General features: G+C 37.9%; 1 protein-coding gene across 6 annotated transcripts in view; it reads left to right on the top strand.

Moving 5' to 3' along the window:
- The window catches only part of TBL1X (transducin beta like 1 X-linked), a 191,119-nt gene that overhangs the window by 137,994 nt on the left and 39,444 nt on the right, over positions 1-13,681 (top strand). For all 6 annotated transcript variants that reach the window (XM_057419448.1, XM_057419452.1, XM_057419449.1 and 3 more), the window contains one exon: positions 2,009-2,116. In XM_057419448.1, the coding sequence (XP_057275431.1) occupies positions 2,059-2,116 (58 nt within the window). In that variant the 5' untranslated portion in view covers positions 2,009-2,058. The remainder of the gene's footprint in view (positions 1-2,008; positions 2,117-13,681) is intronic.

Consider the following 13,681-nt stretch of genomic DNA (forward strand, 5'->3'; position numbering starts at 1 on the left):
CGTCATTGCTGAAACTGAATTTTTGTAAGAGGTTTCATCTTTACCAACTTTCCTACCGCCAAGTTCTGAAACTGCTATTTTAAAAATTCTTTTAAAAGTGTTATGTGGGGGTTTTTTTTAAAACCCACAGCTATCAAAGTTTCTTGATTTATTGTTGTCATGGCCACAGCAGCAATACAGATGTATTTTGAGTACTCAGACAGGGATAAAAATGGCCTTAACTGTTGCCATGAATGTCTGTGTTGTTCTTCATTGTATGGTGATGATTATGCAAAAAGAAGCACAGGGATTTATTAATTATTCAGAAGCAAGTCTGTTTATCCAGAAGTATGTATAAAGTTCTACTGAAAGTAGTGCTTTCACTGCCTGCAGTTGCTAACCTTGGTAACTAAAACCCTCACAGCTACCAGTGCTTCCAGTCTCCTGATCCATGGCAAAGAAATTTGAGCCCATTTTACAGATGAGGGGTTGAGGCGAAAAGAGACTGAATGGCTTCCCAGGGTGATACGTGGCATGTGTGACAGGACTGGGTGCTGGATACAGCTAATGTTGCCCTAGGCCAGAATCTTAGCAGAAAATAGTCATCCTTTCCAAAGTAGATGATTTTTTTTCTCACCAAGATTGCACGATTTTCAGTAATTTGTTTCTTCCCGTTCTTTGTGAAGTACAAACTGTTATAACAAAGACTAGAATAGTTGAGGAAGATGTCTCCCAAATTAGCAAGCGATGGTTTCTTATGGAAAACCAGCATCCGTGCCATTGATGAAATATAGCAGCCCAGGAGAATAAAAGGCTTACCGGGGTTCAAAAGACCTCCATTTACATAAATATGCAGAGACATCTGTTACAGTCATGAGTGACCTGCTGGTTTGAATCATCAGCAGGGGAAACTTGTAGTTGTTCAGCATTGCCTGCAGTAGCAGGTGCTACTTTAGGCAACAGGAATTACTGAAGAGGTTTTCGATGAACAAAGGCCCTTCCGCTTGCCAAGAGGAGCCATACGGGAAATTGAAACAAACGGCACACGCCTACGGTCTTTCATTTGTCATATGCAAGGGGAGCGCGGTGTGTGCTTCCGCGTCCAGATCTTTACATGATTAGTTACAGCTATGGAGTGGCTGACAAAGTTGCAAAGTTTATGTCTGAGAAGTACTTTATGGCTTTTAAAACCAAACTACTTAAGTCAGATTCCCAAACAGAAATGAATCATCAAGATTTAATGGAAAACGTTCAAAACAAATTTATCATCTAAAACCAATGTTTTTATTATCAGCATATGGTCCCAAAATAGTAACGTAAGACTGTCATCCTAAAGGTTACGCATCCTGAAGTGAATAATTGAAGTTTAATTCTTGCTCACCATTAATCAGCAGAGACGCTGTAACTTTATATAATGCCAGGATATTTGTATTCCTTGTTGGCACAAGGTATATGGCATTCTTTCTCTTTTTCTCTCTTCCCCCTCCTGCCTCATAAACTTTCTAATCTCATCTTAAATTTAGATTTGTTTCTACTTTAGGGGAACTTTTTAAGTTTACCACATAGCAGGATTTAGTAAGCAAATAATCTGTCTGTTCAGTGGATGAACTCTGGACAGAAAATTAGATTACAAATTTGGGGCTGCAAAAAAAGTTATGATTCGGCGTGTTATACATGATCGTAATTGCCAGCAGTTCTGAATAAAAAATGCTTACACAGTAAAAAGGAGTGTCCTAAGAACCTGTAGTAAAGCCACAGAAGTAAAAGAGTTAACATTTGCAAAGGCTTCCAAGACTGAAAATAACCCCCTCTAACTCTCTGATATATGTTAAATACTGCTCTTTAATTAATGTACCCTAAAAGGAACAGTACAGCTTAAGTACTTGATTCACAATATTTAACTTGTTCCTCACACTAGGATATAGCAGCTCTAATAACTATATGAGATCTTTAAATAACTTAACAAATAACAAATTTCATAGTAAATCAAGATAAAACAAACCCTGTTCTTTTCTTTCCCTTTGAACAGAGCGTGGATCACACTTCTCGTAAACCTCATCATATTGAGGTTGGGCTAAGATGAGCATAACCAGTGACGAAGTGAATTTCTTGGTGTATCGCTATCTCCAGGAATCAGGTAAATTTCTTGTCTCTCCTCACAACTTCAGGTCATAGAAGAAATGGGAAAATTCGCTTTTTTGCATGGTGTTGCCTTAGGAATGTTGTGTTGAGTGTTTCAGACTGATAGACTAAATATTTCTTGTGCAAACTTATGTTTCTTTGAAATCATGCTCTTGAACATAATAAAGGTGCAATCATACACAGGTACAAAGTAAACATTGCAGTTAAGCAAAACAAGAAAATAAATAACATTATGTTAACAAACGTTTTTGTAGAATGGCATCATCTCAGCCAAAGTAATTTTTGGCAGCGCAGGCACAATGTGCATGGATTTTGTATCTTTTTTTCTAAGCTGCTTGAAAGAGTTCTCTCAGATATTTATGAAGTAACGAGGGATTTTCTAAGTTTGTTTTAAATTGGCTGTAAATGGAAATTTGGGTGCATGATGTTTTAAAATTTCATTATGGTAATTATGTATGTAAACAGAGCTGCAATGTCAGTGTGGCTCTGTCTTAGTATCACTTCCAGGTCTAGCCGTTTTCATATCAGAAAATAATGTTTTTACAGGGCTTCTCCTTTTAGAAGGAAAGCTTCATCTTTTCGTCAAAAAATAAAAAGGGCAATTGAAATGTAAATTTAGGGTCTCTTTTGTTTTCATAGTCTTGATTCCATTCTTTGACTGCAAGAAGTTCTCCTCACTAGTGGAAAATGTTCTGTTAGTGGAGAGATGATAGGGGAAATGGGATACATTGACAAAGGATATGTAGCCAAAATCCCAGTTTACTTGGGATTGACCCTGTGTTCTGGGCTGGTAAAAGTAGAATTGACTAAAAATATTTGGTGTTTCTTACACTGAAACAAACAAACAAACAAAATCTGTGAAAAATACATGTCTTCCTGTCAGAAGACTTGAAGCCAGTTTTAGTATAAGCCCTCCAGACTTGAGAGACGTCTTGGACAGGACACCAAAATCCCAGCAGGTAGAAGATACTGGGTTAACCTGCTTCTGTTGGTCATTGTAACTAGCATTCATTAGGTACATTATTTTGATTTGTTTCTTCTACTTCCAAGACTATTTCAATCCCAGGAACCCAAATCCCTATTTAAAGACTCATCACTGAAATTGAGAAAATTTAGAATAATTTTTCAGGATTAAAATAGTTCTTTGAGAGTCCAGTTATGGCCTGTGGAAGTAGCTGTCTTCTTGCATTGCATTCTTCTCTTTAATAATGGAGTTTATAAGAAAATATTCTAGTTGTGGCATACAATTAGATGTAAGAAAGGCAGGAACTAAAAAACTATAAATTCATCCAAAGTTCATTTTTAAAAATAAGCTATTGGGTACCACACTGGAAGGGGCTTTTGAACATTAAAGCAGTGCACTGATGGTCATAATGGAAGAATCCTGGAATTGGTTATATTGGTTATGTGTTATATTTGTACTGTAGGAGATTCTACACAACAGACAATTAATACAGTCACTTTTCCTGATGTGAAAAAAGAAAATCAGCCTCTTTTATTCCTCTTGATACAACATTAGATGGGTTAGTGTTATGTAGTGATTCACAATGGAGGCTTTGCAAAGTCAGTCAAGAATGGTGGTGTTGGCCAAAAGTCAAGAAAAAGTTCTTCTAGGTAACCTGTCTCCCAAAAGCAAGCAATCACTTTTACCATTTTAGGGAGTGGTAAAAAGTACAAATTTTTATATTAAATGTAAGTTGTATTGCTCTTATCTTCTTCACTAAAGGGACAAATGGTTTTCTTACGTAATATACATGTACTAAATTTACAAAAGCATTATATTTCCACTGTTTTATTGTATTTTACCCATATAAGAGAGTAGAAGTTGAGGTTAAATATTTGAAGAAATATTCAGATATGCTTGAAACAGAGCATATTGAAATTTAGATGCTAGGTATTGATTTAGTAGGTATACTTCACAGTTTGCTAGGTACTCCATTCAGCAAGTAAGAGCTATTAGCAGTGATGAATCCACTAATCTGTTTTAAAAGCTTCTTAAATTTATTTTGACTCTTCTTTCATATTGTCATTGTTTTTTCCAAATAATTTTTTACAGCTCCGTTTTCAGATAAAGTAGGATAATAAGACAGAAATTGTTATACAGCATCTTGCCTTTCCACCTGCTAGTATAAATGCCAAAAGATGCGACAGCAGATGAAAGATGTTTAATCGATAGCTTCAGAAAAAATGCATGGCAATTTTATGGGGCTAATGTTAAAGACAGCTTAAATTCAAACCCCTGCAGTTTAAGGAGTTTGCCAAAACAAGGTTGATATATTGATTATTTACTAACATTAGCTGAACCCAAAGCTTCTAAGAATTGTATCAAATGCAGCCATAAAGGTTGCCAAGAGGACCATACAAAGGTACTTTTTTCTTTTTTTTTTTTTTTTTTCAGGTATCTGTCCTTTAATCTTATCCTATAAAACTTCAAGGCTTTCCCATAAAATGTAGGCAAGTAGTGGGAGGAAGAGAGAAACAACAAAAGGAAATACATATGGTGGAAAAACTATATAAAAAGCAAATTGTCCCTATAATATTTCAAGCATTTTGTGGCTGCAAAGCATAGAAACACTTGAGATTATTTGAAACATTATGGCAAAGGTACTGATGGGTGCTTTCCACTTCATTATGAAAAGGCTGGCAGGTCATTCTAGTAGGAGTTCAGCTCTTCTAAATTTGAAGTGAAATTCAATAATTATGTTTCCTCCTTAATTCTCTGTCAGTCTAGAAAGCTTTCACAGGAGTGTATTAGTGGAGGTGAACTGTCTAAACCATTATTGTTGCTTTTTAACAAATCTTGGCATACCAAGGGGAGTTCCAGTGAACTGGAAAAAGTAAATGTTGTGCCAGAATTTTTAAAGGCCAAACAAGACGATCCAGGTAACTGTAGGTCAAATCATTTGAAGGTTGAAACTAGATATTTCCAACAAAAAAATGGAGAGATGACATCATGCCTAATGCCAGCAAGTTTTTATGGATAATAGATCATGTCAAACAAACTTGATACGGCTTTTTCCAAGATCACAGATGAAGAGATAGCTGTGGTGACAATAATTACATTTAAACTACTTTATGACATTGACTTAGTCTTGTTGACACTGTTTAAAAACGAAATTAAATGACACTCTGTAAAACCAGTGTAATCCAGGGTTACCAAATGGATTTAAAATGGGCTAACAGAAGCATCCTGAAAAGCGATTAGAGCTGGGGAATATTCATCTCAAAGGTTGCTTCTAGTGGGAACTCAGAGGAATCTGTTCTTGGCATAATAGTGTTCAATGGCTTTATCAGTTACCTGGAAGGAAATATAAAATGATTCTCGAGTACATTTGCAGATGGAATTAAATTGTAAGTTGTGGCACTTGAGTTATACCGACTGATCATGTGGTTTAACAGAAGTACAGCCAAGGAGACTGCTTTGAGTTGCGTGCTGCTGGGAAATCAGGCTGGATAAGATGCCTGGTCCAGAGGCAAATGCAGTCAAATCCCTCCAGTACAAGGTAGGACTTGGACAAGTTAAGGCTCTAAATGCTTAGCTGTGTTAAAATAAGCAGCTAAATGGTTGCCTCTTCACAGAGGTGACTGTCTCAGGGCTTATTTTTTCCCAGAAAAACAGAGCAGTCAGGCATAATTTCCGTTTAGGTTTCATGGATTGATGGCATAGGGATTCCACCACTAAGGTGGCTAGGTATTGTCACTTCCACTGTAGGACCAGGAATGTCCCCCTTGTTGAGGTATAAAGAAATGGAGTCTTTTAATTTCCATTTAAGATTGTTACTACCTATCCAAAAGTCAACTCCTGCAATGTCTAGTTTGTATCTTTTTGAATATGAGCTTTTTGGTACACAATTTTAAATGTACCAGTTACTAAAAGTGCTGGGTACTTCCAGGTGTTGTTTATCTCAGGAGTCAACTTCTAAGTGTCGGGTTATATTTATTTGGAGCTATCTTTATTCAAAGACTGCTTTTAAGTGAAAATGTTGGCCTCAGTAGAGATAAGAGTACACATAGTACTCCTATGATGGACATAGTTTTACCAACAAATCAGGTGCAGTGACAGAAGTGAAAGAAGCCATATCAAGGAAGCCACAGTTCTGGCATCTGGATTATGTTTATTCAGCTTTGCACCTCTTCAAACTCCTGAGAAGTACACTTTTTCTTGCACCATCTTCACTGCTGGCACACTCATTCTGTTAGTTTTCTTCAGAGTGAAGAGCTGTGTTTCAAAAAAAAACCATATGGAATTCAGCATATAGAGAGTTTTCCCATGTTTTGTCTGTTCAAAAGAGAAACAGATAATTACTTGTCTTTGAAATGAAGGTCAGAGCAGTACAATGCAATGGGAGTAATAAGGTTTCCAAGAAAAATTGAAAAGAGGTTGGTGGCAAAACCAAGGGAAATGAAGTGTCTCACGCATATTTTAATCTAAAATGTACTGCTGTCTGTTGTGACAAATCCTGTCGTATGTCCTAGTATCACAATAGATTACCTTCCATACCCAGGCCAACATGTCAATTAGGTTATTAATGCTTGTTCAAATTTGATGCGTTGATCAGTTTAATTTTGTTCCTTTTCTAGCTATGCATGTTGCAGGATAGAATCTTTATCTGAAAATCAGCTCCCAGCTGTCTGTGGCTTATGTGCTCTGTAATAGGGCTCTTACTGTAGTGGATGTCTGGCAGTGACTTGTTAGAGTTAAGATTGTGTAACAGTTTCCATTTTCTGCTTGTACTTTTACTGTTCAGTTTGAATTTTTCCACGTTTTATGACATACACTTGATAAACTCTTCCTCAGTGTACAATCTGTACCATGTCCAAGAAAATAAAATCACTAGCTAGATGATTTTGCTAAAAAGATGTCAATAATGACATTTTTAGCTGCTGACTTGGGACAATTTGCCATTATACTTTAGAATTGTATGTTGGTTTCTTCAAAACCATAAAAATTAAGGCAGCTAATAACGTCATTTTCCTCCTGTAGATTCAGGATGGTGGCAGCACGTTAGTCTGGTTCATGGTGACAGATTTGCCTTATTTTCCTGAAAGATAAGATTTTCTCTCAGTTTTTAAGCCATAGGCTCAAGGGCACATAGAGTATGAAGCATTTCTGTGAACCCAGCACTAAATCCTCTGTGGAGTTACAGAATCAGAGAATAGTTAGGGTTGGAAAGGACCTTAAGATCATCTAGTTCCAACCCCCCTGCCATGGGCAGGGTTAGGCATGTGCAATTAGGCATAGGTCTTTCCTCTTAACCACATCCAGGGCACCTTATTTTGCCTCTGGAAATGACAAGATCCAAAATATGGATATTCTGAAGCTTCTGAGATTTCATCATTGTGATGTTGTCAATCTAGATACTAGTAGTAGGAACAGTACTCACAATTTTTTTTAAAAGGAATCAACAAAATTTGAAGGAAAATACCTTCTTATGTCTCATTTTATTTTTTAACAAAGGAGTTTTATACAAAATGTAAATAGCGCCGAGTCCTCAGGCTGTAGGGAATGACTGAAGATCAGTGTTCTGTTCCTTTGAATTTGTGCCTTATACAACAGTCTTTACTTACATAAGCCTATGTAATTCTTCTATGAAGTCTATACTTTTTCTACATGTGAGGTATGTTTAGAGTATTTGGAACAAATGTGTAAGGCACAGAGTTCCCGAGTCACAGATGACAGAAGTGCATGTTGAAAATACTTTGGATTAAGCATAGCATAAAATATTGGCATATATAGGTCAGCTAAATTTGCTTCAAAGCTGCTTCCTTTGTGTAGGAAGGTTGCTGCTGGGTAGAAGGGGAATGTACGCTGCATGGGTTTTGCTTAAATTATTAAAATCTGTACCTTGAAGAATGATTCATTAGCAGAATGAATCATCAATAAAGGTATTTGTCCAGTGTGACAGTAAAAACCATACCACTGGTGGTAGAGTCAGTGGATAACAGTTTTCATTTTGCCTTTTTTAGGATTTTTTCCAATTTGGCTTATTAGAGTCATAGAAAAGCTTAGGCTGGATAGTATCTCAGGAGAGGACAGAATCAGAGAATAGTTCAGGTTGGCAGGGACTTTTGGAGGTCACATAGTGCAGCCCTGGGGCTTACAACAGGTTGCTCAGGGCTATGTCCAGTCGGATTTTGAGTTATCTCCCAGGGATGGAGAGTCCACACCCTCCCTGGGCAGCCTCTTCCAATACTTGATCACCCTCACAATAAAAAAGTGTTTCATTGGAATTTCATGTGTGTTTCAATTTGTGCTCGTTGCCTCTTGTCCTGTCACTGGGCACCACTGAGAAGAGCCTAGCTCTCTATTTTTTGCACCCACCTGAGGTATTTATGTACATGGATGAGGTCCACTGTGGGCCTTTGCTTCTCCAGGCTGAGCAGTCTCAACTCTCTCAGCCTCTTCTTCTATGCCAGATGCTCCAATCTATTGTCCATCTCAGTGATCTTTTCACTGAGACTTCCTCCAGTATGCCACTGTCTCTTCCACACTGGGAGGCCCAGAACTGGACATAGTACTCCAGGCTTGTCTCACCAGGGTCGAGTAGAGGGCAAGGATTCCCTTCATTGACCTGTTGCAGCACCTCACAGCACAGCTCAAGGTGTTGTTGGCTGTCTTTCTGCAAGGGCACATTACTGGCTCGCATTCAGCTAATCTCCTGCTCAGCACTGGAGAGCCTCAAAGATCTTTTGAAGAACCTATACATAAAGGTGCTGTTAAACAAGATAGTCACTGGAATGCTCCTGAAGCTCTACACATAGTCATGCTCAAATGGTAAGGATGGAGACCTCTTTGTCTGCTCAAGGGAAAAAATAATGTCCTTGAAATGACGTCCTGCCAGCCAGAGATATAGCACACATTTTAGTGTTGTTTCAGTAACAATCTGTGGTTGCATTATTTGTGTCTACATAAGTCTTATCACTGGCTCTTGGTCCTCCTGTATTCTACCTGCAGTATAGAGTAACTGTAGTTCATAGATGAGACTCAGCTGCACTGATGTTGTGTGTTTGCTTAGCTTCATTTTGCACAGGTACTTTGGTGCTAGTGTAACTGGATGTTGAACAGGTATTCCTTAGTAAATAAAATAATACATTTTTTAAGGAAATGTGTAGAAACTGGGTGTTTACACCTGATTTTAAGGTTGTGCCTTAATTTTCCTGTTTGAAAGCAAAGTTAATACTGTATATAGTATCTACCTCAAAAGCAGATGCTAAAAGGTTATAATGCTAATATGTATTGAAATCCTCTAAGGAAAGACTATTACAGGTGTGCTGGGACAATATTTGACATTCTTTTTTTCTTATTTCAAAGTACTGTTTATGAATTTATAGGTGAATATGCATCTCTGAATGCACTACATATGAGATTGCTAACTTGATTATTCAGGAACTGTTGTTAACTGGTGTTAAGACAGAAGGCAGGGATTCTTGCACCTTTCCAGCTGTATGCTGGTGAGGCTTTGGAGCAATAGAGACTCCACTGTTAATTCTTACGGCTTAGCACAGATCTGATTTGTGAGCATGCAGCCCTATTCGTGTTATTTAGGGCCAGCCTACTCAATTAAACTCAGCCTACTCTTTAGGTCCAGCCTACTCAGTTAAAATAAAATGACTTAAGCTTATGTTCCATATCTGTGGTATACTGGAAGTTCTATATAGAACCAACATTTGTGACCTTTCATTATATATTTGAGATAAAGCCATGATGTTGTTCTAGGAGTGAAATATGTGTTAAAGTGATTCTTTGATAAAAATGCTTGAGAAATTTGACAAAACAACATTTTGTTTTAAATCAGTGTCCCCTAAAAGTCGCCGCAGAATGAACATTCTTATCTAATGAGAAACCATCTGTAGCTATATATACTGCATATAATGTAACCTCATATATATAGCCCCCAGCATAATACTTATGTAGTAAAAATAGTGCACTATCGAAAGGGTGTATAGGGTTTTTAATAAACTGGTGCTTTTTTTTTTTTTAATCCCTCCCCAATTTTCTCTATTTTTTGTAAATGAGGGAGGAAGTGACTGTATGATCCCAGAAACGGGGGGACTGACTCTGAATTTGAAATTATACTCCATAGTTAGAGGATGGATGACTGCTGAAAAGACAAATACATTTCTCAAAGAATGTATTATTATGCATAGTTTCTGTCTCTGCTAGTAATCATTTATTCTCCTGACAATTACTAAGTACATTTTAAGAAAATCAGGGTCAGCATTAGACAACAAGCAGCTTTATTAGGCTGCAGTTCCAAAAATGGGGTGGAGTGGAGGGGGAGGTAGGGAATTTATCAAAGCTATAGATCCTGGGAAGGAGGAAGCTGGTCAGTTAAAGGTAAATACATTCCCCACCTTCCTTTAAAGGTAAGCAAGTTGGTTTCTAAGCTGACAACACCTGTGTGAGTCGAAACCACATTGTGCACTTTTTTCGTAGAGTAGTCAATATGCTCTACCAGTATTTGATGGTTGGCTTCCCCAGATACAAATTCCACAGTGGAGGGGAGAACATATTTGTATAGCTAAGGAAGTTATTTGGATTTGTCATATTTTATTCAGTCTGTGTTTTCAAAAGAATGTCATAAGCTGTATGAGAGCCAAATTTGTGTGTATATATGGACAGAAGTAGAGTTTCGTGACTAGATACCTACTTTGTATACATATGTATAAATTATAGTTTCAGATATGTCATAACGTAGTTCAAGATTTCCTTTTGAAAACTTCTTTCTCTGTGCATTTTACCCATTGCATAAGAGCAGCAATATAAATGCTGTGTAAGAAATGCAGTGCTTGGTGCAGCATTTTATAAGTTCCTGTGAAGGAAAAAAAATACACTGCATACCTTGTTCCTTTGCCATTTGCAAACCCTTCATATTTCATTCTAGGTCTCTTTCCACAGTTTTCTAAGCTTGGCTATTTTAATTTTATTTTGGCCTGAAAGTTACCCTGCAGTGTTGGATCTCAGACACTGAGCAAACACGGTGATTCTTAAGTTACACAAACATAAACAATTACACCTTTGCGAATTTATTCCATAGCATGGATTTTGGTTCTGACCACTTCATGTCCTGGTTTTTAAAGCTTGCAGAAATGAAGTATTATAGAGGTGTTACGAAAATAGGATGTTGGGTTGAGGCAAATGCCTATATGTGAAGATGGCCTTTCTAGTAAAACCCAGTGGCAGACATTTGGCAGTTTCCTGGTTTTCCTTGTGATTCTCCAGGCCCAGCGAAAGAAGCTGTATCTTGCAGCTTTGCAAATTTTGCTAATAACCTGCACACTGGGGACTTCCTGCCTGTACAGCTAAAGCAGTTACAAATCACCCCTCCTCACACCTGGCAAGCATTAGCAGCATTAGGACTCTGTTTGTAGTTGCCATCAGAAGAAACAATCCTGGTGCTGGAGTTCCTGAATACCCACTGAGTGTCAGCTGTGGTGTCCTACTTGCCACCGCTTGCTGGTGTAGGTTAGAACTGATAGATGAACATAGTTTACAGAAATAAATTGTGAAGATTGTATGACTGTGGAAGTCTCTGCTATAAATGCAATCCTTAAAACAGTGCACGTCTCTTTGGATGTTTGCTTGCCCAGACAGGGCTAAAAGATAACAGCATTCCATTAATTTAGAAGGAAAAGATGATTTTTTTCTTGCCATGGCCTTTGTAAGTTATTTTAAACCTTGCTCGTAGTTGCATTAAATTGCTAGATCTCTGTTGATATTTATTCACTCTCATTTACACAGAGTGAAAAGGGGGATTCTTTCAGACCTTGTTTTCAAAAGATTTCTTTAAGCTCCTCTTTCCATTGCTCATGTTCTGTTTTCTCTCCATATCTTATTTCTTTTTGTTAATTTGTGGCACTCAGAAAGGCTTAAACAGTGAGTGCCAAGTACTGCTCATCAAAAGATCATTTCCAACTTGTATTAATCTTTTCCAACATATTTTCCTGAATTAAAAAAAAACAAAACAAAACACCACAAAGACCCTGCCAGATACGTTCTTTGGCACGTATATATAATTTTGGATAGCAGACATGTACTCTGAATTCTTGGCAGAATATGAACAGGTCAGATACCCAAAAAAGAAGGGTGTAGCATTAGTATTAGTGAGTAATCGCTTCTACAAAACTTGGGCTAACCAGGCACACTGTGATTTTAGCAACTGACACAGGCTAACCCAGGGACTGTGAAAGAGCCTGTAATACAGGACACATTTCTCAGGGTTCTGGAAGTAATTTTAATCGTTCAGCAATCCTAATCTTGAAAAAAATGTACAAGCCCTATTGTTCAGCTGATTTTTCTAAAAATATACTTCAACTGCAGTTCTCTACTTTAAATTGCTAATGTGTGTCCTTGTTAAACCCTTTATGTAATTGTGAAGGTAAGTCTTCAAAAATAAGCAGACACTGCCAAAACCAGAGAGGCACTCTAGGATGTATTACCAAGAAAGAAAAAGCTCAGCTTGGAGAGGAATCTCAGTCTTCTGCGAATAATAAGCAAGATGTGGTGTAGGATTTTTGCCCACCATTTTTTTTAACTGTTTGTGGAATCGTTTGAGTGGCCCAAGGCACCAGACTCTTATTAACCTCAACCAAGTGTATTTCAGAGAAACTGCTGTCCTTTTTGTGAAGCCTCTGCATGTGTACGCTAGGGTTTTATGGCCATATTTTTGTGGATGCATAATGACATCTAGACAGAAATCTAAGGAGAAGCAGGATAGCGATCCGTGGTACATTCTCAGTTCTCATTCAGTGCATCACACAGAAGGGGAAATGCTAGACTCTAAAATGGCAGCTGCAGTCAAGTACAGTGAAGAGCATCATTGTATTCGCTTAAGCAATGGCAAGAAATTATGTCATTTACCTCAGGAATTAGATTACCATGTGTTAGGCCCAGGATTAAGAAAATACAGTTGCTCTAAGTTAAACTGTTAGCTTCTGGTTTTGCAGCCAGAAATTGCACTCAGTTATGACCTTAGTGATATGTGGCCCTCACTTCTCTACACTGGTAAATCTAGACTTACAAAAGTCTTCATTTAGCGTTAACTATGCTGTTTGTACATCATTAGTATTTGGAGGAAATAATTTTGCTAATGGCCATATTTCACTCTTTTTTAGTGGAAATTTCTTAAACTGCAGTGGTGGGGCTTTAGTTCATTTCAGGCCACCACATTACACCACTGTTCCGTTCTTGCCTTTCTTAGATGGCACTCCCAAGACCCAGACGTCAAACTTGGGAACATGTTTTTCCACTGGTTGCATCTGGTTTCTTTGGTAAACAGTTGTGCTGGCAGCTTTGCCAGTTACTCAGGCTTGGTAACTGGTAAAGCAGCTGGTAAAGCAGCTGATGGGACCGCATGAGGACATCTTTTCCTCCTGCATGTGATTTTCTTTTCACTCATGATGCTGCGGAATGCTTGTACTTGATGGTTCTCCCAGTATTTTTGCCTATATACCCATTTATGGTCATAAAGATGACTCCCCTTTACCCCCCTCACAACCATGCTTTTTTCCCTGCAGTGTGTACAGCTGTAGTCAGCTCTTACGTGCCTTCCACTCGTGC

The sequence above is a fragment of the Pezoporus wallicus genome, unplaced genomic scaffold, assembly GCF_028554395.1.
Source record: "Pezoporus wallicus isolate ANWC-B61680 ecotype Strahan unplaced genomic scaffold, APGP_CSIRO_Pwel_v1 contig_5767, whole genome shotgun sequence".
Lineage (NCBI taxonomy): Eukaryota > Metazoa > Chordata > Aves > Psittaciformes > Psittacidae > Pezoporus > Pezoporus wallicus.